The 24627-nt window shown below is 47.0% G+C and overlaps 1 protein-coding gene across 3 annotated transcripts in view; it reads right to left on the bottom strand.

Moving 5' to 3' along the window:
- CAMKK2 (calcium/calmodulin dependent protein kinase kinase 2) overlaps window positions 1–24541 on the bottom strand; it is a 40047-nt gene extending 15506 nt beyond the window's left edge. For all 3 annotated transcript variants that reach the window (XR_003093129.1, XM_014518538.2, XM_006015266.3), the window contains exons 1-7: window positions 24449–24541; window positions 8257–8843; window positions 5755–5802; window positions 5418–5471; window positions 4595–4646; window positions 3661–3794; window positions 1597–1633 (exon numbers count right to left, since the gene is read on the bottom strand). Coding sequence is in view for 2 of the 3 variants with exons in the window: in XM_014518538.2 (XP_014374024.1) it covers window positions 1597–1633; window positions 3661–3794; window positions 4595–4646; window positions 5418–5471; window positions 5755–5802; window positions 8257–8787 (856 nt within the window). In the remaining variant the exon portion in view is untranslated. The remainder of the gene's footprint in view (window positions 1–1596; window positions 1634–3660; window positions 3795–4594; window positions 4647–5417; window positions 5472–5754; window positions 5803–8256; window positions 8844–24448) is intronic.
- Between the last annotated feature and the right edge of the window lie 86 nt (window positions 24542–24627).

Raw genomic sequence — 24627 nt, 5'->3', positions numbered from 1 at the left:
GGAGTGGAAATCAGCCTTCACTGGTCATCTGGCAGGTATCAGCTCGGCTCCGTGTTATTTAAGAGGGATATCTGTATCCCAATCATCACTAAGTGGTTTTGAGCAATATGAGGCAACAGACTTCAGGGAATATTGTCAAGAGTGATTAATTTCCTCAAACAGGTCTATTTTCGGGTACAAACTGCTAAACAATTCTAGGGAGACAGGGGAAGAAGCACGGGTCGTTCTAATCAAGGAGGATGAATCAGTGAGTTCTCAAAACTTTTGCTGACATGACACCCTCGTTCCTTCAAGCGGGTTAGTACCTTACAGGCACTGTGGTCTAAAGACTCCATAATGCTCCACCAGGAAATAACTACAATGGCTGGAGGAGCTGAACTCCAAGGAGGAGGAAGACACTTCAAAGCACACTCTCTGATGAGGAGTCTTTGCAGTTCTAGCCTGGGCGGGCTCTTGATGCTCTGCCAACATTTCTCAAGCCTTTTGATACTTTAGGAGTCTCCCTGTCATACAGCTGGGGTAACTGAGGCACAGAGAAGTTAAGTGACACACAAAAGGTATCAGTGGCCAAGCAAAGTGTGATACCCAGGTCAGACTGCTAATGCTCTGCTGTAGCCAGCCACTGAACACTGCCTCCTTCATTAAAGAAAACAGCAAGAACGTGGCTGCAGGAGGAGGTGCCCACAACAGACAGCCACGTTACCTTACAATGTATTTCTATTGTGCCTCTGCCTCAAGTCAAAGCCCCCAGGCTAGTGCAGGCGAAGTTTGAAGGTAAGGGGTACGTGGGTCTGGTACTGGCCAATTTCAGAGAGAAGGCACCAACCAAACTGGGTCCCTGGTCAGAGCAGGGATGGCCAACTCCCATGTTCCAGTTCTGCCACAAACCTAGAGGCTCTTGAGTGGGACACTTTACCCTTTGTGTGCTTCAATCACTCTCTGTAAAGCATGGATGGGAGTGGTCAGGCTCACGGTCAATGAAACCCTCCTTGGCAGGCTAGCTAAACAATCACTTTTTTCCTTGAACTCTGGTTCCCCGTCAGCTCAGTGGGGAGGGCAGGTCTTTCCATCCTAGAGAGTGAGAGAGTGTGTGCAGCTATGCCAGCACCTCCTCAGAAACTGAAACAGTGCTTACCCAGCATTTGGGTAAGACAAGAGGATAGTACTTAAGAGCATTACAGGTTACAACTGGACACCTGGCTCTCTCAAGTGGTCCCAGACATCTAATTACAAGCTGGCTCCCTGCTAAGTCTAGGCTCACTGGGCAGTGCCCTGTTTGATCTCTTTCTGAACAGGTGCAGGGTCCCACACATGCTCCTGTAATTAAAGGGGACCTGTTTATCTCATATTCCCACACCAGGGAAACTCTCACTGCCATAAGTTTTCTTCAATTACTTTGCCACCATACACTGAATCTTTTTAGAAATTAACCACTTTGCTTGCCTAACCTGCTTCACAATCTCCCCTGCAAAACCGTGGGAAATGCTTTATACTGCCACAAAGTGAGATTCTCACAAACAAAAGCCAACAACATCAAACACTGTTATTGCCATGTGGCAGGCCCAGCAGGGCAGGAGGAAAGAGCGGCCTGCTTACCCATGTACAGATGGTCTTCGCTGGGGTCATCTAGCACCTGCCAACACAAGTTAAAAGGAATAGAAATGACTCCGCGTGGGGGAGAAGCAATGTGCATTTCCACAGGCCCATATCCTTGTTATATTACGCCCACCACAAAATATTGCATATAATGCATCAGCCACAGGGATAAAAGCCCCAAATTAACACCTAAGGCTTACATCCATCCGACATGTATTAGACGGTATGTATGATGCGTCAGAGGCACACAGCGTGTGTGAGCCCCAATACACAGTGACGAGTCAGCAGCCACCTCAGACTTCATGGCTGTCTCTATAATAAACACTGCAGCCAGGTAACCTCAACATCACTGGGGACAGAACATGGCTCATCTTGCTCTAAGATGCGAGGTCCTTACTGCTTGAGGTAAGAGGGAAGTCTCCGTTAGTGGTAAATGCAGAGCATGATTCAGTTCAGAACTTCTGGCTCTATGTGGCAGAGAACTGTGATGTAACCACAGGCAGTGCAGAGACTACTTCACTGTTTGATGCCTGTTTATAAATGGATAGATAGGAATAAAACAGAATGAGGCAGGTTATGAAGAAATAAAGTAAAACGAGTTTTGCCTTGTGGATGCCAGTTTAATTACACTTCAAATAAAGCTTAGAAAGTCTCCATTTCTTTAATGGCCAGGTCAGCAGCTCCAATTTTAGAAGTGGTGCATTTCTCACAGCCATTGTCTTTTAGAAACTCCGCTATTTTAATTTCAAATGTACCTCTGAACTCTGCTAATCACATTATTCTCCATTCTCAAGGGAAAAAGATGTAGCTGGAACACAAGGCAATAATACTTCCCGTATGGTTAAATATTTATCTCTGGTAAACCAGCTAATTTAAGTCCGCACATTCTTCAATGTTGATATTTTTGGCATGGACAGTTTTAGCCAGCCAATATGGTTTTTTTGGAGACAAATGTCAAATCTAGCATTGGGTTTATTGAAACTTCTCTAATTCATCTCTAAAGGATGAAACATAAAAAGAACCAAACTGGAAAAAACACAAGAGTAAACGAGATGCTTGGGCATGTGGCCTTGAAAGACTATTTACAATCACATCTAGCTCCCTGCAGGTTCTGTGATAAAGAGCCTGGAGGGTTCCTTGTGATGCTGAGTATGCAGACCAGCACAGACTCCTGTACTGCATCACATATGGGGATGAATGGAAATGCTTCTGTCTTTGGGCCTCATCCTGAAAGTTGCTAAGTGCCCTCAACTCCTATTCAAGTCAATGGGTTGCAGGTGCTTGGCACTGCATAGGAAGTACTTGAGCCCTGGGTGTGCAGACGGACTGCTTCAGGACTCTGGAACATGGTTAGGATCCACAACACTTCATTCACACGAGTAGGAAATAGATCTTTTCCTGCCTCCCTACAACAAACAAACAAGAGCACTGCCTTGGAGCTTGCGCGAGGTCTTTCATTCTTGCTTCATCAGGGCCCTTGGAAATGCCATTTCCTTCCTCCCTGAAATGCTCTCGCCCTTTTAAAATTCCCCAGTAAGTTTTGCAGCAAAGGTGACAAGAGAAAGGAAGTGATTTCCCCAAAAGTCACCCTTCAAAATGAGAAGGGAAACAAGCGTCTGAGATCTGGGAATTGCCAAAGAGAAAGCCCTGTAAGTCTTGCTTGACTACACCCATGCAACTTTCCTCTGCTCTTTCCAGATCAGTGAAGAATGTGCGCCTCTTGGCACAGAAGCCCTTTTATTCTTGGCTCCCAAGCACAGCTGGACTGCATGCCCACTAGGTGTGTTCAGGAAACAGGCTGCAGATGCAACACTGAAAAGCAATTCCATGTACCTCTGCAAACAAAGCACAGCTGTTGCTTGTGCCAAGCTAAATGAATGCTCTGAATAAGCATTACTGAGCTTAAGAGCCAGCCCATCAGCCACACAGGAGAGCTGTGCCTTGGAAGGATGCTTGGGATGACAAACCATCAGTCACAGTGCACTCAATTCCCATGATTAACACTACCTGCCCCTGGCACGCACTGAAAGCAGTGTCACAAATGAACGTCTGTACTGGTCTCACCTCCACCAGCTTCACCACATTTGGGTGATCCAGCTTCTTCAAGATGGCAATCTCTTGGTACACCTGTTCAATTGGCCCTTTTGGTTGGGAACAGCCTTCAGGTATGGCTCTGGCTCCCCGAGGAGGTGGGCGGCCTGTTTAAAAGTGTAAAGGTAGGTGAGCACAAAGCACAACTAATGTGGCTGAGCCAAGGTGTCGTCTCATCAGTGGTTGCAGCATGAAAGCCCTGATGCCCTGAATTGCAGGGAGGTCACTGCTCCTACTGACTCCTCTGGGGGTGCCAGGTGCTATGCATCTTTCAACACCAGGCCCAGAAGCATGAATCTGAATGGCCCTGGTGAACAGCAGTGTACACTAATGAGGCTCACTTAAAGAAAAAAAAAATGCTGCTTAATACATTCCATTATCAAGGACCTGAACACAACAAATACTGTCACCCAAGTGTAGTAAGGTGCGAGCGCCACACTACAGGCTAGTGCACGATGCACAGATCAAAATTCTAGCCCTTCCCTTTTGGCAGGAGAACTTGTCAGCAGAGGCCATCAGAGCCATTGACCCAGTTCTGCTCTGACTTGTACTCTGCAGTGCCCTGTTATAGGATAGAAAAAGAAATCAAGGCATGGCAGAGTTAAGTGACTTGCCCAAGGTCGCACAGAGTCTGTGTTAGAGCCTAGGTCTCCTGCTTCCCATGCTAGTGCTGTAGCCCTCCAGCTGTGTCTCCTCCAGGACACCAGCCCCCGCCCCAAACCTGAGACACACTCAAACCCAGCAGTGACACCAGGCACACAGCAACTAGAACAGCCAACTTGTATGTTGGATAACTGCTGTCAGAGTGTGTGCAGCCAGATGCTCCCACCTCACTTTGACAGCCCACAGCTGAGCAGCAGCAAACCTTGCCAGGTCTCCACATGCTACGCAGCCGCGCATCACTTACGTGGGAATCCTGCTTGTCTCATCAGCTTCTTTTTGGAAAGAACTTTCATTGCCTGCAAGACAATTCAGATGTAAATGATGCCAAGTCCTGCAGGTGTATGAGATGAATACCTTGCTCAGGAGCAGACACTGGACCCATAGCCAGAGCAAGCAGGCCTTGTGCATGAGATGGGAAAGAAGCAACACACCTCGACCTACAGGACACAGCAGTCTTTTGGACCCATCTTGGAAAAGAAAGAGGAAGCCCATTCTCACATATATGAAACCCCAAGTCCAGGGCAGCATCTCTCCCCCTCTCTCTCTGTCTCCAGGCTTCTTTTCCCAACACCACCTAACAGCTCCCCGTCCCGTGCTCATCCTTCCCCACAAGTCCAAGCCTCTCCCCTGCTTGTCCTCCTCTAGCTTCACCCACCCAAGGTCTTAATTCCACAAGGGCAGCAAAGCCTGAAGGCTGATCTTGCTCCTTCTCTGGTGCCCTTGCCCTCCCATGATTTGCTAGCCAGCTAATGCTCGCTCTTTCCTCTGAAAAAACCTGATGCAGGAGCCCAAGATGTAAGGGAAAATATTTTTCAGTCACCAGTTCAGGGAAGCAGGGAAGGAGCCTCAGCTACCAAGCCACTGCCTACCCCTTGTTGGGGAAGAGAAGAATTTCTAGCAGCATTGTGAGGTTTGGATTTTTTCTTTAAATCAAGTGGTACTAAAGAGCTGGAAGGTGGTTGGTAGATCAGCCAGCCTGCAATATCAGAGACTACCTAGACCCTGGAGGGGGGAGGAGGCTTGTCTGCTGCTCCAGCCACCAGACGATCAATAGCAATGATACTCACATAGTAGGTGTTGTCATCTTCATTGTACGCGAGTTTCACGACCCCGTAGGAGCCCTACGGAAACACACGAGCCACAGGTTACTGCCAGGGATTGACTGAGAAAAAGTACATCTGCCACTCTGGACCCCATGACCAGCAGCGTATAAACTGATCTGCGGATTCCTTTACAAGCCACAGATTAGCCAGAACTGCGGGGCTCCTCCCTCTGCTCTCACAGCACTGACACGCCGGACACGGTATCCTTCTAACACCGGGACCTAACAGGGTTCAGAAAAATAAACGCTCCCCCAACCCAGCCGGGGCCTCACCCACCAAGTTTATGGTACAGAATACCCACCTTTCCGATTTCGTCTTTCAGCTTATACTGATTAAGCTGCACGCAGTCCTACGAGGGGAGGAAGAAAGAACAAGGTTGAACGAGCGGCAGATGCAAACAATCGCGTGTTTATTTGTTCCGTTTGTTGCACAGGTAAAAGGAATGTATAATTCATAAACAAAGCGCTGGAAAAGGCTCTAGACATCAGAAGCACCATTAGAGTCAATTAACTGGAGAGGGAGAAAACAAATCGCGAAACAGTAACAGCCTCTTAAGTCACAGACACAATGTTCTTTAGACAATAAATGTCATCTTTACCAAACAAGCACAGTCATCTGCATAGTAAATGTAAATCCATTCAGATTGTAGCTATAATGTTTGATTTCATTAGCAATAAATGACAGCCATTTGCTGAGATTTGGCATCGCTACACATGGCTAATTACAGGCATTCAAGTTATTGCACTCAATAACATTGCCTCACATGAAATGTGCACATAAAGATCAGTCGCTGGAATTAACTGGCTATAGACCTATTGGAGTGCATCAGGGCTTGTAGGCAGTGGAAAGTTTAGTCCTTACTCAACAGCCAGTGACCAACCTCCACATACTTTTATTATGCCTAAAGCACTGTCTAGCTGTAGATGTTTGCGGCCTGTTCTGCATTAGAGATGACAGGTTCTGGGCACACAAACAGCTCACGCCCTTATCTTTCAAAAAAGCTTTTTTTAACTTCATGTTTCTCACGCAGTGGGCAGAAGACAGCATCCACCCACTTCTGAACCTTGTTCAAGAAACTGCAGGCTCCTCGTTTTGTTGCTTTTTTGCCATCAGCAGCAACTAGTACATTGTAGGGGAGAACCCCAGGCTAGTGACCTGATAATGAATAACTCCTCAAGGGTTACAACCCCCACGGGACCCTTCTTTGCAAACCCTTCCTCTGGAGGCAGGATCATGCAAGGGGCTGAGAAATTAATTTAGTCCTAACTCACATCAATAACGAAACTCCCGTTAAGTGGGGTTGGATGAGGCCTTTTATTTTACGAGGAGCTCTGGGGAATCAGCACCTTGCAAGATTGGGCTCGTATCGCATCACAATGCCACATCCGTGCACAGATGAACACTTTTGAGAGGACATGACTCCTCTTTGCTACCTCAGGTGTAAGAAGAAGGACCCCTGACACCCACCAGGTTGTGGTTACTTAAGAAGAGTCCCTGTTTTCTCAGATTAACCATACATTTTCCATCCACTGCAGAACACATGTGGAGGTTTAATGCCTAAAGATGAGCATCATAAATACAAGCACATCTTCCTCCTTTCAAACACATAATGAGGAAAGAATGGGTTGGAGGTATTAATTCCGCCCACCTCTCTTTTAATCAGCTGCTGTTGTTGGAGATCACAGAACTCCCTACCCAGCTTCCCAAAGAGTGTCTCATTTCCCATTATTTACCTTCCTGCCCCAGCCCCTGGCCCTGCAAGCTGTGATAAATACTGCTGGGCTCCATTAGCAGAGTCACTCAGCCGGACAAAGCAGCCTCTCTCTTGGGGGATTTAAAACGGACACACCAGGTTCTCCCATCATCAAGGTAAAGACCTTGCAGTGCCCATCACAGCTATTACATCCACTGCTGTTGCAGCCAGACAGGCTTTTAAATGGCATGATTTCAGACTAAACCTGGCAGCCAGGAAGTCCCAAGTTCTAAGCCAAGCTGGAATCTGCCTGCCTTGCGGCAATCTATGGACTTAACTCCACAGCCCCAGTGTCCACAGAGTAGTACAGAGTTCAAGGATGAAAGGGTCTATCCTGCTGCCTCAGTTTCCCCACCTATAAAATGGGAGCAATATTTATTTCACAAGTCTTCTGAGGAATAAACCCGCTTTGAAAAATGGAGGACACTACCTACTTATTTAATAACCAGTCACTGTTCCATGGCAACAGCTTGCCAAGTGCTGCAAGGGACCAATATCATGCATACTTATGCACGTAAGTGCTCATATTGCTCACATGAGTAAGCAGTTGCTCACACACCTAAGAGTGCACAGGACCAGGTCCTTAAATACAAAACCATCAGTCAGGGGTCATGCAACTTCTCTGGTTCTGTTTGGAGACCCTGGGAGGATCTGAAAACGAGCACATGGGGAGCCATGCAGATTTCTAGCTGGGAAACCAACAAGAAGGTCAGGTTGTCTATGCCCAGAAGGGGAGGACAAACGCAAGCTCAATGAAACAGGCACATGGAACAGACATCAGAATACAGAAAACAGGACCCCCGAATGGTGAGCCCCCAACAGTCATTCACGCACTCCCCTTGCTAGGAACTACCTTTAATGACAGGAAAATACTCCAGCATAGAGATGAACCATGCAAGAATAAAAGGCTGCATCAAAAGCAACAGGTTAAAAGAATCCAGAGCTCAGGAGACAGCAGAGTAAGGCCAATATTTATGGAAACTATACACGCATCACAGGAGTGCAGAGTCTGTGATGCACACAGGTCCAACCCTCTCCCCCACACCTTACCTGCAAGCCTGTGATAGAAACTCTGTTGGATTCCACTGTGGGCCTCCGCGGCAGCCGAGGAGACGAATGTGGAGACGTGACTGGAGAATAAGGGAGCGATGGGTAAATGTAATGCTCGTTCATGTCTATGTTACTCCCGGGAGACTGTGCTGACTGGGACCTTTCCTGGAGAGAGAGTTTTCGACTGGAAACATTTAGCTTGACTTGCGCCTCCCTCATCTCATCTAACGGGCCCCCGCCAGTGCTGGGGACGGTCTTCTCTTCAAGCCCAATGCTGTCAGACATGATTGTATCTTCTCCGCAGTGCTCCATGCGCTCATCTTCCTCCAGTCCCTCCTGTCGGTCAAGTCCCTGCTCCTCGCTCATGGCACCTGTTGAATCGTACTCTGATACCACGATGAAGGACTCCATGCCGAAGCAGTCAGTGTTCAATGACAACACAGCGCACAGAACGTCAGGCGCCTCGCTGCGCAGTCCATCGTAACAAATGGGCCACTCAGCGGCAGCTCTGCTGGGGATGCATGATGGCATGATGCACTTGCCAGCTTCATCCCTACGGCTGGTGCAGCTCCATCAGAGAGGCTAAGCTAAGAGCATAACAAACAGTTAGTGGCAACACACTGCAGCAACCCATGTCCTGCTCGTGGGTCGCTTTAAAGACAAGAGCTAACTTTGTCCTGGATGCGTTGTTGAGCTCATTGCTCTGCTGAAAGTTAGGAATTCTTCTGGCATCCATAGGGAATTAGTCATTACCCCTCTCTAGAGTACCAAGATGCTGGCAATTCAGCAGCCAGCAGTCTACCCAGTTCTGTAGCGATCTGATTCATTGCAGTCCATGTTAGCAGAGATGGGGCCAGACCAAACCTCAGGTTCTGGATCGAGACCCAGCTCTGTAACACGATGCATGCACATGAAACCTAGCAAGGTTCAGGTTGTGAACTCTGTTTCAAACCCACATCCTGCACTGTCTGGATCTGAGTTTTCCCTTTTGCCTCTGCAAGAGAGCATGAAGCTCAGATCCAGGAGTTTACAATCCAGGGCAGAGAGACCAAGAAGCACAAAATCAAGAATTGACCAGGATAGACAAGGGTTCTGAGCAACAAGTCTGCAGCTGCCCAAGGAGCTACTCGGTCTGATGCTTGTGCTTTGAACAGAAGGAGAGCGTATGGAGTGAAGGTCACTTGGGGTCACTAAAACTCCCATGGCCTCTGTGTAACAGTAGCAGTGGTAATCCCTGCATCCTGGCCCAATTGTGATGCAGGCGAGATTTACAGTCCATCTGCCTAAATCCCCCTTACATTTCCAGTCGCACATGCTGCTCTTCTTAACATACTCCGCATGGTGTTGCACAATCCTGAAATACCGATTCAGGCTAACAAATGGTTTCCTCTCAGTGGCCGGTGACATAAACTGTGTGTTCCTTACCACAGTCACAGAGGCCCTGGGAGACTTCACATATGCAAAGTGCTTTGTGAGTCTGGGATATGAAATACAAAATGCTCTAGCAGTTTGTACGGGGTTTTTAACTTCTTTTGACCTTCCACTGTTAACACTAAAGTTGTGAAGCTACAACAAGGCCAGCCCTGTATGGGAATCTCTCGTGCAACCAATCCACTGTTAACACTAAAGTTGTGAAGCTACAACAAGGCCAGCCCTGTATGGGAATCTCCCCTGCAACCACCCCCCAGCCTCTAGAATAGGGATTGCTTAGCAGGTAGCATTCCTGACCTACAAAAGAAATGCTAGGCAGCAAACTTGCCACCTCCTGTAAAAAAAGCTGTAACATGGACCTGCTCCCATGGAAGTCTGATCACTCCCTTCCCCAAGGATCAGGCCCCCTGTACTCAGGGGTATTCAAGTATCCATGACTGATACCAACAGCAATCACGTTACAGGGGTTCTCCAGTGCTAGCGGAAGACATCAAGCTCCCCTGTTTTAAGTCTTGACCCCAAAGTCTATTGAAGGTGCGCTCAGTTCCTTTGCAAGATCAGGCCCTCAATCAGGCAGAATCCTATTCCTAATTCAACAGGATTTCCCTGCACATAAAAGATCTCCCCAGCCAGAGACAGGATTGGGTCCTAAAGCTGTTCTTAAAACAGCCATTTGCATTATTTCCATTTGCCCTCCATCCATTCTCTAACTGCTTTGTAATTCTCAGTTGGTTTAAATCAGGTTTAACTCAGAGAGAGACAACATAATTGTTAAGTCTCTAAAGCTTGCTTCTAGTTTTCTGAGCAGCCAAGCTTGATGCACATAGTTTGCACAGCTAGCTTGCAAACTGTCTCCATAAAATTAAAAGTTTAATTTTTGCTTGGTTGATGCGGGTCTTTGCAGAGACCCTGTGAAAAACCTAAGTGTCACCCAGACGAGACAACATTCCCCAATCCCTGCAAGCAGCTTGGCTGAGATGACAGGCTGGGAGTTCTAGTTTAGCAGGACCAAAACACGCAGGCAGAAAAATTATTGCTTTCCGCACTGCAACACAATTTTATTTTTAATTTCTAGGTTGACAAGTTGCCACCAGTACAAAAAAACCCAGGAACAATGTTTAGTTTATTTATTTATTTATTGCCATGTTGTTCCCACACCTCACTAAGGCGGCTGCTTAAAATTAGATCTCATCTAAAATTAAAATTTCCATTATGTTGTGCCCTCTGGCAGAGCTGTTCTGAATCAATATAGTAGAAATTACATGTCAGATACAAAAAACAAGCACACTCTCCCAAAGTCTTTATAACTGCATAATTGCCATTTTAGACACAGAACATTTGCATAAAATAGATCATTTTCTCTAAAGCTGGAATAGCCCATTGACAAAAAATGCTGCTTTATTTGGCACGTTACAATTTATTGCTTGCAGGTTAAAGGACTAATAAGAAAAAGAAATTAAAATACTGTGAAAGATATAAATACGACCAATTGATAGCAGAAAGGTTAAGCTATTTAAGCTGTGCTATAATTTCCCCCCTACTAAATATATTCCTGGATTGTGCCTTGCTATTCAAAAAATGAAACACTTAATACTCTAGAAACATAGAACGGTTTTTCCCCCTGTCCAACAGGGAGTCCATTATTCACGAGTGCTCAGTAGGACACGGCTGTTTGGCTCAGAGCAAAGTTGCACTGATCACTCTACTTTGTCAATGAGTTTCTGGGCCTTGGTTCATAGAGCTGGAGCCAGGAGGACACCAGCTTTAGCAGCTGCTACATTCATATTGGGGCACTGAGGTGTGATGGGACCATGGATGCATATGGTGCAACAGCTGATGGGTGGGAGGGAACTGGGCAAAGATGCCCCTGAAAATTAAAAAAATATATATTTTAAAGCCCACATGGAAGACAGCAAAGCAGTAAACTGGGCTGCTCCAATGTATGGTGGATCCAGAGGCTGCTCTGCAGAGGCGGGTGAGAGGCCTATTTTTCCCTTTAACCACAAAACTTCATTTTTGTGCAAACAAAATTTCGAGCACAAGACGACAAACAAAGCACAGAAACAGAACTGCGTCCACAACACATGAGGACAAAGCCTGGAAGCCAGAGCCAGGGCTCCAATCCCACAAAGGGCTATGAGCTGTCAACTGCCAGAGGCTTTGCTAGGGATGTTCAGCTTCTTGAAAGAGGAGAACCCCCAAGAGGGTTTAATCCTGCTGTCACTGAAATTGTTGGCAACACCACTGCGGGAGCCAGCTCTGGGTTGTATGCTGGGTGCAGCAAGTCCACGGGACAAAAGCAGTGGGACGCACTAGCGAGTGACCCAGGAGTCGAGTCTGTTAGCACTGCACAAGCTCATTCTAGTGCATTCCCGGGAGGGCAGCAAAAATCCAAACAAAACAAAAAACAGCCAGCTCCTAAAGGCTGGCTGCCATGTGCTAGAGCCCTTTGGAGGCCAGGCCAGCTGGTGGATATAAATAACTTCCCATTAATCAGGAACGTTCCCAAAGTGCTGGGCCCAGGACCCTCACCCTGCTCCCTCTAGAAACCACACCAAAAAAGGATGCCCCTTGGCACCTGTCATTCGTGGAATGGAGCTGATCCATCTGTGCAAGAAGTGGAAAGCATTTCTGCCCTCAGTGTGGACCATCGCAAAGGCCAGAGTGCAGGAGGGACCTTCTAGCACTGGAGTGCGTGCGCACTAGCTGGTCACTCTCCATTGCCTGGAACAGCATCAAGAGTATTGAAACCCAGACCCGGGCGCGTATGCCACCACACTGGGGGCTTGAGCTCACCAGACACCCAGCTTGCTCTCTGCCTACTGAAAATTGTCTCCAGTCCTTTGCAAAGGTACATGGCAAAGGCAGAGGGAATTTATCCTAGGACCTGTATATTTATCCTAGGACCTGCGGCCCCCCCCCTCTGGCACCTCAGAGACGGCCACCCAGACGGAGCCCCTGGTTCCGGGCTCCACGCAGACGAAGCCCCTGGCTCTTCTTTTTTGAGCGTGCGTGAGCAGAGGTGATGGGGGCGGGGGAGTTCAGTGCACTTGCATGAAAACGGAGTCGTGTAACTTGTACCGGAGAGGGAGGAATAAGCTGGTAGACCCTCTTGTTCACTGGGACTTGAATCATGTTTTAGATTAATAACCAGTTTTGACACCAACATCATAGATGCAGGAGGATTGGGAAATTGCCTTTGTGTCAGTCTTACTCTTTTGTTGTTCTTTCATCCTCCTGGGAATTATTTTCCACCCACCTTTGATTATCTTTTATCTCTTTCACAACAAGATGCTTCACAGGTGGGGTGTGGAGATGATTTTTTTTGTTCGTCCTTTCAGATCCATGTACATTTTTAAAGATTGCTCACTCTGTATTGTTCGTGCCATTTAAATGTTGAATTTTTAAAAGGTTATGGCAATTCCTGTGTGGGCAACAGTATACACATTTCGGAGGATTTGTTATAACGTAGTACACCAGATCTTTCCTATTCTGATTAGTCCAATTAGTCTTTTAGAGTGTTTTCATGAGACTGGAACTGTACCACTAGAGAGTGCCTCTAGCCAGGCTGAGGCGAGCATAACAATTCATCACGTCTCATCCAGGACCTGTTGTTCCCTTATAGTATGTACAGTAAATGCTCGGTTCTCTTGAAACTTTACCCTTAGCATAACAGTTTCCTTAAGTCTGAGCCAATATTTCATTCCTGCTTTCTGGCACTTCCCCAGGTGATACATACAGTAAATGCTCAGATAGCTTAGATTTATATCTTTGGTAATCAAAGCAACAGGTCAAGTATCAGGTGAATTACTGTAGTTACTAAAGAATCTGTCTCCGCACGACAGCCAGAATTAACACAGAGATTGAGAGAAAGCTAAGCTGTCCTACCCGTATCGTTTATTATTTTTAGCATTTCTAAATAAGCAGCCAACAAGGAAGTGGAGAAATGTAAGCAAAAGCAATAATGAATCAGGACTACGTAAGAGTGCATACATGAAAAATAACTGAGAATTAAGAGTGCTACAAGATTTTTTTAAATTGCATATGGTAATGTAAGGGTTTTTTTAAATGTTCTTTGTTATACCAAGGCAGGGGCAAAGGCAAAAGAGAGGGTAGCAGTGTGTATTCAAAGTTGTGCTGTTTTCCACTCTCTCAAGGACGGCTTTGCTACCCTCCTACACTGGGCAGTGCTACAGTCAGAGTGATGAGTGTCTGTGTTTTCTGCCTGTCAGCAAAGGTGGATCAGGCCTGCATGACCTCAGCAGCTTGCTAGGCCACAGCCAGGAAGGTTTGAATAGCCCCATAGAAAAGTCCAGCGTGACCCACTGCTGACACAGGCAAATCTTTGGGCCTGAACGCAGAGCATCCTGGTTCTCTCTCCGATACAGCTCTGAGCATGGTGGGTTCCTAGCATTACTAAAGAAGATCGCACTTGTTCTTGCACACAAGGTGCAATTCTTTTCCGATGCAGAGTGGAGTGCCACTTGAAGATGAGCCAAGGTACTGTAAAGAGCTGTATCTCTCCCTCATCTGTCTTGCTTCCTTTTTGGGAATGTCACGAATGAATACCCTAAAAGAATTCAGCTTTGTTCTTCCAACCAGCTGTTGCTCAGCTGGAATACTGCAATTGTGAAATCTGCCCTGGAAAATGTGTATTTGTTTTGCTCTGCTTTGTTTTGTCATCTGCCGAAGTAGGAATGCTCCTTTTCATTCTGTGATGGTTGAAAAGAGGGGCTTGGTGTTGGTGTTATATAGCATAATTAGGAATTATCTATATATGTAATGCTGCCTAAGAACTAATTCAGCAAGACCTCTGTTTCCAGAACGCCTATGAGAAGTACACGAATATACAGAATTGAGCTATAAGGTGGAAAACCCTTCCAGATGGGGACTTGTATTTTTTAATATGTAAAGCATTTAGTGACTTTTGAGTGCTATATAAATACCAAATAGCACAGAAAAGATACAAATGGCACGCAACCGACTGTCAGTGCAGCAAATTAAGCTTCTGTTTATAGCAGGAGTGTAAATATAGGGTTAACGGTTAATTCATTTAATGATGAATGTGACACCACTGTGTTATCCTGTAAGAACGTGAATAGAGATTTGCAGCAGACAACATGCTGTGAGCCCAAAAGAATAGGAAACTACTGCCTGCTTTTTTTAAAACTATTGCAAAATGTGGACACAATACTTGGACATAATAGACTGTGTCTGACAACATTTGTACAGTATGTAGCGGAGTGAGCCCCACTCAGCTTCCTATAGTTATCCATATATAGTGACTAAAATTGCAGACACTGAATTAACTCTGAATAACATATGAGCTGGAGTGACAGCCTTCATGTGGTTCTAGAAGGATGAGAATAAGATAGATGGCTGTTTGTGTAGATGTACTAAACTGCAAATCCAGGGGTCCATAGAGTATGGAAAATATGCCAAAAGCTGGGTTGTCCCTTCCATCCCACAGACCCCATTGATTTCCTGCAGGGCAGGAATCCCCCCTTGCAGAGCAGCTTGCAAGATCAGGGTAAATCCATTTCTAGTAACAGACTTTCTCACGCACCCTACCCACTACATTCACGTTTCTCCACTTAGCCCACCTTGGCATCCTTCTGAACCCTGTTATTTTTCAAAACTATTTGGAGAATAGAGAGTGAGTTCTGAATGCCAGCAAGCAACTCTGCCTCTACTGAACCAAGCGGAGAAAGCAGTTGCACTTGAATTTCCCAATTGCCAATTCTCCTTTTTCCTTTCTAACACCAGAATGGAAAGAGCTTTTAGCAAAACTCTCTCTCTAACTTTAGCGGCTGCTCCAGTACCATATAAGGAGACGGGCCATTTCCAAGATCCAAAATATTGAGGGTTTCAGGAGGTTGAGAAAATGGCGAGTTCATATTTATACAGAAACAAGTGGTATGTCAATCCAAATCACAGAACCCGTGCAAAATGCACTCTCTGACAGGAACGCCGCTAAGCAGCGGCGTTCAGCGCCTCGTTTTTAGGCAATCGTCAGGTAAAGCTCCATCTAGAATAGATTGAACTAAAGCAAGATGACAGGAACTGGGAACCCCCAAATCCGAAAGAAATAGCTTTAGGGATGAAAAAGGAGAGTGTGTAAATAGCAAAAGTAGAGGTACCACATTTTGGAGCCAATTGCTTTAGAGAATAAGTGTGTTTTTAAAAACGGATTAAAATAGATTTCTGCAATGGAGGAGCAGGGAGTGCACAAACATTTTTATTTTTGCTCTCAAGCAAATCCCGGGACGTCATTCTCCCCCTGTACTCGGCCTTAGTGAGGCCGCAGCTGGAGTACTGTGTCCAGTTTTGGGCTCCACAATTCAAAAAGGATGTGGAGAAGCTTGAGAGAGTCCAGAGAAGAGCCACGTGCATGATCAGAGGTCAGGGAAGCAGACCCTACGATGACAGGCTGAGAGCCCTGGGGCTCTTTAGCCTGAAAAAGCGCAGGCTCAGGGGTGATCTGATGGCCACCTACACGTTTATCAGGGGGGACCACCAGCATCTGGGGGAACGTTTGTTCACCAGAGCGCCCCAAGGGATGACGAGGTCGAATGGTCACAAACTACTTCAAGATCGTTTCAGGCTGGACATAAGGAAGAACTTCTTTACTGTCCGAGCCCCCAAGGTCTGGAACAGCCTGCCACCGGAGGTGGTTCAAGCGCCTTCATTGAACACCTTCAAGATGAAACTGGATGCTTATCTTGCTGGGATCCTATGACCCCAGCTGACTTCCTGCCCTTTGGGCGGGGGGCTGGACTCGATGATCTTCCGAGGTCCCTTCCAGCCCTGATGTCTATGAAATCTATGAAATATTTAAGCAGCGGGAAGGGATGTATGGCTGAGTAGTGTGGCTGGTGCTCCCTGAGCAGAGGGAGGCAGTTAGTCTACAGGGTGCATCTCTACCCTGCCTTCTGCCCAGCTTCAGACTAACATGGTTAACTGAATCAGTATTGCATAAGCTTGCGTGAGCCCGAGCTCACTTCATCAGATGCTGTGAAAGGACGTGCACTGAGCAGTCTATCAAAGAGAGAAAGAGCAATTTGATTACAAAAGACAGGGAGCGAGGGGAGCTCCCTCTCCCCTGCCCCGGGGGCTGCTGACCAGAGTAAACCCACAGAAGAGCTGTGCCTGAAGCCCCGTACGCTAAACCCTGCGCTGGGGAAGAGAGTCCACTCCTGACAGATCAGGCAGAGGAAATGCAGAGCTGTCTGAGGTTAATGCTGATGATGCAAGTTTTTTACCACTGGGCATTTAAAAAAAACAACTCTGAGCTGCTTCACGTGTGTGTCTGGCACCTGCCAGCATTTTACAGCACTAAAAAGCGGGGCTCTGAAAGCGCTCTGTGCTCAGACCTACCTCTTCAGCAGCCAGGGAGCACGCAACATTCATCCGCCGTACAAAGTTAATACGGCCTCACCCGTAATTCTTCATATTCACATTACAATCTCCCTTTCTGACTCCTCCCCAAAAAAACCATGGTGGCTGCCTAAAGCCCCGAAGAGGTGAACTTTTCAGGGCAAATCCCCTGAGAGAGTGAAATTAAGATACAAAGTATCTGTGACACTTCAGAGCAGAGTGGCCAGGGAACCAGAGTTAATTGACTTGAGAAAGATAAACATATCAAGGCTGATTAATGCAAGCAGGCTTCCTGTGGCTCTGTGAACTGGTGAAAGGTCATCCTCCGTACACCCCTCTTTGGGGGAAGGACCATGTCACTTGAATGAGGCAGTGTCATGAGAGAAAAATCCAAGAGATTTCCTTGTTAGCAGTTTTCTGAAAGCATTGGAGGCTGGGAATGGGGGTAACAAAAGCAGTCTTAAATGAAGCAATGTCCACACTAGACAGAAAGTTAGGCCAGCCATCTCTCTCTCTCTCTCTCTCTCACACATACAGAGCTAGCCACCCACACAGCAATATTCCACAGGCCAGTTGCATTTTGAGAAGAGCTAATCATACGGGAATGTGGAAGATCTCTAATGATAATGCAGTCTGTTTTTCCTTTAATAAGCATATGGGGAATCTGAGGAGGAGGATAGAAACTGAATCAGCTGCAAAAAAAGTGCAAGCGCTTGACTGGAAGAAATTACTTTGAGTAGGAAAATACATCTCTTTGGCTCTCTGTTCTTGCCAATGCCTCATCATCCCAGAAGCTGCACATATGTCAAACATTGGCACATTCTGGTGTTGGTTCAAAGGCTCTTTCAAGTATTCCAATACGCCACCTTGTTTAAAAACCACACACGCAAAATCCACGAGAAGCAGGACAGCCCTGGATAGAGAAAGGATTTATTGGCATATAATTTGCCCATTGGCTGCTCTCCATATATAAACCTTACCCACTGCAGTAAGATCATCAGAGAGAATCCGCGGCACATCCAGTATGGATAATATTAAAATTAAGGAGTTATGTGTAACACTCATTCAAAATCTACATGGTTCAATAAAGCGGGATGGAAGTGAGAGCGAGGATACTCGCACGCTATTGCACTGTCTCTCTCTCACATACAAAAATTACTTTCCAAGGCACTGAAATGCAGCCAGGTCAGGAGCAGAACATGGCACTGACCGACAGCATGCAGAATAACTACCCAATATTTGATGACAGCAAGGAAACGGCTCTTTTGAAATGTATTTCCTTATGATGCTGCACCAGTCAACATGGTAGCTGAGCATTCTCCAGCATTAGAGCACACAAAACCAAACCTGCAGCATCGAAGGGCGACAATTCATCCCCCAAACATTCAGAACGTACGTGTCTACTGGGAAAACTGCAGCCCTGGGTACATGGGTTTTAAAGGATCAGAACGTGGTTAGAGTTTATAGGCACTGCAGAGGTTATGAAGCCAACAAGCTGAGAACGGAGCTGGCGCCGTGGAAAAGAAAAGCTTTCTACATGCACTTACAAACACTCGGAGCTGTATTTGCAGCTGGTGATATCCGAGGTGCGCCCCAACAGAGTTGCCTTCATGTTAGCTAGCACTTGAGCACTTCAAGGGAGCGTGCACCTGCCTCATCTTTAGCCCAACTGTCCTGAGCTTAGGTGCTGATGAAGGGATCTGGGAGGGAAGGGCTGATGTTATTAATTTACACTTGCCTCCCCCAAGACGCTTTTCTGACTCATTAAACGGAGTTTCTCTACAAGGCTTAGTTTATTCTAGCTTCACATGTTTCTTAACATGGTGCTCAATAAGTGTAGACAGTAACAGTACCACTGAGAGCCAGTCGGTTCCCTCCCACACATTCAATCCTGACCGATGGAAACTTCTGTGGTGTCTCTTCTCCCACCCGGCTCCTGCTCTTTGTTGGAAGTGCTAGGCACTGTACAAGCCAAGGTTACACCTCCCGCCCTGAGAGACAAGACCAGGAGGAAAATCAAGTCAGACACACAACACACAGACAATGATTTAATTCTAGCTACAGCAGCCCTGCTGTTCTGGTCCTGTGCTTTTTTAGGGTCTGTAAAATGAGAGCAATCAGGGACTCCATAAATCCTGCACTTAATTCAGCCAGGATTTAAATGCTGGCCCCAGAAGTGAAAGCCAAGCACATTGCCCCATCAGCTCACTTTGCTCTCGCTTCACAGTCTTCACTAGCAGAACTACCTACCTCTCCCTTCACAACCTTGAGCTTCTAGGCAGTTTTTCATTTCTTGATTTCTGTCTAAAGAACAAGTGTCAGAAAGACAGCAGAGAGTGCTGTGTTTGTTGGATGCTTTCACTCCCACCACTACCTGGCCCCTTTTGGCAGCATTCACAGTGATGCCAAGGATTCAAGGAGGACTCGAACCCATCCCAGCATGAGACCAAAGTTGTGGTGGTATCATGACAGCCTGGACTGCTGCTGCTGATCCCAGACCTGGCCTGGAGATAAGCAGGAGTCCAAGCTCCAGTGCTGCCAGACTAGCAATAAGCTAGGACAGAAAGCTGACAGGCTAAGGGTTTGTCTACAGCACCTCCACAGCACACTCAGAAACCCGACTTCCAATAATGGCATGAGCTCCTGTACTCCGTGCAGTGATAGCTAAGGCTCCCCTCATTGAAAGAAATGACAACCTAGTGGTTAAAGCCCAGGGCTGGCTCTAACAAGTATGTTTAGCCCTGCAAAGGATGTTCACCTCTTTGACCACAGGCAAGTCACTTCCCCTCTCTGTACCTCAGGCAGCACCAAGAGACCTGCTAAATGATGTGGGCACCATAATGCTGTGCACTCACTCTACACACACCCAAAAGACAGTCCCCTATGTTAGCGTAGAGGTGAGTTGTAAAGGTTAGGCTCACCAATGTTTGTAACATATTTCAAGACCCTGGCTTGAAACACATTCAATAAGTGCAAAGACTGATTCACGCTTATTTCTGGACTCTGGTTTTGTCCATCTGAACAGGTCCCTGACCTGTAATACCTAATAGCAAATAAAAGCCTGCAATATTATACTCGCCACTTAAAAATTTACCTGAGAACAATGGGAAACAGCTGGTATGTTTTACCAGGAAGTGAAGAGTCACGAGTTCACTTTGTGATAAAAGGTCACATTCGTGCCAAGAACAAGCTGATGAAACATCACCTGTAACAATGGTGGCATTGACCACACATTACCTCTCCCCACAGAAATAGAAGTAGTGTATAGAGACCGCATTGATAACAGACTTTCCAAGGAAACCGTCCTTCACTGCACTACAGTCGCTGTGGCCCAGATAAGACAGAACGGTGACAGAGGCCACCTGAGCCCTGCCAACTGCGCTCTGCCACTGCTTCTCCACTGAGCCCGTAAGACTGCATTAGCCAGGGAGAGCTGTTCTCAAATGCTTTTTGTTGACTGCAGAGGCTCTTGTCATGTTCCATTGCATGGGTAGAGCATAAAGGAAGAGTCTGAAAGTCAGATCAGGTGGGAGTTTATAGAAATTGTAAATGCCGGAGAACTGACCAGCAGATTCCCAGAGAAGTAACAAAAAATATTATATCTTTACAAAAACATCAAGAATCTTATGGGCAAAAATGTTGGAGTTTTTGCTTCAAGGAAAGCCACAGGCAATACAATACTATGAAGCATTCACAAAAGCAGCCTGTAATCAAAGCCTGCATCCAGATACCTCAGCCCTCTGTACAGCCAGGCATTTAGTCACATCAACAATCCCACTGATCTAATGCGACTCCTCGTCGTAGAATTAAGCACATGCTTAAGTGTTTGCTAAACCGGAACTTATGGGTTATAAGGTGTTCAGCATCTTGAACTCCTACCCAAGTTTGTTGCTGTGTTTTGGTTAATTTCCAAAAAAAGAAAACATGGAGCTCACAGAAACTGTGACATCTTCAGACCAAACCACCTGTCTCTCCTGATGAGCTAACTTGGTGAAAGAACCAAGAGGATTTTTCAAGTCCAAAAATGTTTTAAATGCATTTTATTGGAGCAGCAGCCAGCCTGAACTTGGCAAAAGCAAGCAGCACTTTACTGTCATAAAACAAAGAGTCTGAAAAGAACTCTGCATTAGTTTGATCACCTGTCAACTGAAGGAGAAGAGAGGCCACAGATACTTGTGTAAACAGCCTTGACTACTGTGCTTTAAGTTCCAAGTACCGGTGCTTTTCAGATGAATATCTTTCTTAGCTATCCGTGCACGTGAATTGCTCGTAATTATGTTCTCTCCTTCCACTGCTTGCCAGCCAAAAGGAATCCTCCCAAGTTTCCTCGAAATAGCAGCTCTAATGAACTCTGCCTGCTAGTTACGACAGGAAGGATGCACTGTGTACAAATGCCACTTAAGGCACGATGCAGAACCAGGCTGAAAACAAAGCCAAGCCAAGCCCAATGCCCTGAACTCCTTCCTTTCCTTTTTTGTGTGCTTGCGACCAGGTATTTAGCAGAATTTGCAGATTCACTGGAATCTGATACAGCCACACCATAAGCACTTCTACGGCAGCCTCAAACTTGTCATCTTTGGGCCGTCAAATGCACAACTTAGTGCCCGCACCATGCCGGCTCCCCCCCCCCCAAATTCTTTGAAACATTGGGTAAAAGCTGCATTCCCAGATTGGACAAGAGACTCTCAGAGCTATGTTGCAACACTTTTCAGACCCACGATGGCTAGATGAGTAGAGCTGCACCCCTGGGATACCGGCTGGCAGAAATGCAGCCAGCTGGGGAGAAGTGCTCATATTAAGGTAGCAAAGGCTCAAATGGGGATTGTGCTAGGTCCTCTACAAGTCAAGAGGAGAAACACTCTCAGACCTCAGCCTACCCAATGTGAAAGGAGCTTGGCAGGGCTCTGCTCCGCTCCAGATAGACTGGGTTTATAACTAGCAGGAGTGCCTAAAAAAATCCTCCTCCCTGGCTTGCTTATAGTCCCAGCAAAAAGCCCAGGACAGAACAGACCTGGGAAACAAACTGCCCATCTCTCAGATGCACTCTTTCCACATCAAGCACAGGGCTGCTCCTCACCCGCAGCCCTACACAATGCTCTGTGGTAAGAAGAGCACAAACTCACTGGAACAGTTAATCTAGCACTTTTGACCACTAGTAAATTCACCACCCACCTACACATCTGGGCAGACTACTGCCATACTTGGCTATTCCTGGTTGCCATGCAGCCCAAGCCTACTCACACAGTCCTTGCCTCAGGCTGTTGCTCCTATCTCAGCATAGGATACTCAGCTAAACACTTAAGCCACCTCCTGCAGTTACTGCAAGTCTAGACAGGAAGAGCCCAGAGAGACCAAGCCCCAGTTCTCACTCGTTGCTCTCCCAGGCTAGGAAATAAATGGACATCGTTTTGTCAGTAAAGGTGAAACCTGGAAACTTCCATCACACATTAAATACCAGCCTCTTGCAGATCCATCCGAGGCAGATGTGAAAGCCCTCTCTGCATCTCTCAACTTCACTAGCTTGAAAAGAAACAAGCAAGAAAGCAGAGAAAAGTGCCTGGGCATAGCACAGACTGTCACATGCTTCCCCTCACAATCCCACAGGAGCCCAGGCATTGCTATTACTCCCATTGATCAAAAAAGCCAAAAGAAATACACAGAAGCTACAGATGAAGGTGTCACAAGAACTTCATGGTTGAAGAGTTGAATAAAAACAGGAGCCATTCAGATAAACTGAGGGGATCTGATAGTGGCCTTTAACTCCCTGCAGGGGGTTGCAAAGAGGCTGGAGCTAGCCTGTTCTCAGTGGGGGCAGGAGACAGAACAAGGAGCAATGGGCTCCAGTTGCAGCAAGGGAGGTTGAGGTTGAATACTGGGAAAAACTCTCTCACTAGGAGGGTGGTGAAGCGCTGGAACAGGTTACCTAAGAGGTGGCAAAATCTCAATCCTTGGAGGTTTTTAAGGCCTGGCTCAACAAAGCCCTGGCTGGGATGATGTAGTTGGGGCTGATTCTGCTCTGAGCAGGGGGTTGGATTAGATGTGACCTCCAGAGGTCCCTTCAACCCTCATTTTATAGGATTCTAAACCTGCGGCTGCAGGGAGCAAAAGAAAGGACTGTGTCCCCTTACTCGCATCACAGAACAGCAATGCTGCACCAGCCGGTCACGTCGGGGTACTAGCACGTCCTGACTGCTTGCTAAATTCCTGGGAGACATAACCCCCCTGACAGAGCGTGCGACGGTGGTGAGAAGCTGTGAAGCAGTGCAACCAAGAGCCTAGGGCAGTAGTTCCATCTACAGAACAAAGTAATGAGAGAGATCTAATTTCAGGTCCACACAGAGCCCAGAGTTATGTTTGCCTTTCCTATTCTCTGGATGTATAAAAACCCCACAAACCAACAGGCTCAGCAATTTTTACCTACCATCTTGAAAGTCACTTTCTGCCTGCAGCTCCTTCAGCTGTTTAAAGGGATGCCGTTAGGTCAGAACTGACCAACCAGGTAAAGTAAAAAGAGTAAAAACAAAGAAACCCCCCCCCAACCAACCAACCAACCCTTTCATAAAATTTTAAACCAGTGGAAAGAATGCAAAGACTTACTTAAATCTGACAGAAATACCGAGAGTCCGTCTCCCCCAGCAGCATGCAGCTCAGTATTTAGGTGAGCACAGAAGAGAACCAGCAAGGACTTGAAAGGGAAGTGAAAATGGATCTCTCTAATTTCACTGTTGAAGCTGAGACAGTTATGTGCATGTCAGGGTGGAGAAGCAGACATTACACAGGCTTTATTCTTTAAGGTTCTGAGGAAACCCAGAATCTTGGCATCACGCAGGCTAGTAGTGGGTATTTTTTGTAAGAAGGAAAGAGAGGCCATTCCTCTTCCGGCTAATGGAACAGGGAGCCCAGATATTTGTCTCTGCCCAGCCGTGGCTATCCTGGGTCAGTGGATAGAGTACGACAGGGAAAGATGAAGCCAAGAACCACCCCCACCCCCAAACACACACATACCTCCCGAACTTGCCTACTTTGAAGACTAGAGAGCCATCCAAGCGCTGGTCCTGATTAGGAGATGCTGACCAGACTAACCCAGGGTGCAGAGGCCCACGTGGCAGCTGCTGCTGGGGCTGTGTGTGCCCAGCCAGCCAGTGATCCCAAGCACCAGGAGCTGGATAGGATCAGCCCTCACATCTGGCCTCCCACCAGTCAGCTGAGCGACAAGCGCCTGCCACTGGAGCTAAACAATGCCAGGCCAGTTACGGAGCCGCTGCTGAGAGTCCCCTTGCTGGGGAACCTCTGCAGGTCCCTCCTTCCCTCCCCTGCTCTAGAGCATCAAGTCTGCATCCCATTCCTTCCCCAGCATGGCCACATCCTTCCCGAGCCACCTTACCGTGCATGACAGCCATCAGCAGCTCAGCCCTGCACAGAGACACTGCTGCAGTTCTGCTTCTCTGTGGCATCGGCACCCTCTTCCCCCCACGCCTCCCAGGAGACCGGTTCTCCCCCCTCCGTCAACATCAACCTCAGCATCAGCTCAGCCCCTGCAACAGCCCTGCTCCTCTCCCTGCC

The sequence above is a fragment of the Alligator sinensis genome, unplaced genomic scaffold (genome assembly GCF_000455745.1).
Source record: "Alligator sinensis unplaced genomic scaffold, ASM45574v1 scaffold628_2, whole genome shotgun sequence".
Classification (NCBI taxonomy): domain Eukaryota; kingdom Metazoa; phylum Chordata; order Crocodylia; family Alligatoridae; genus Alligator; species Alligator sinensis.
The sequence above is the reverse complement of the archived record's forward strand: the minus strand, read 5'-3'. Positions and strand labels throughout refer to the sequence as shown.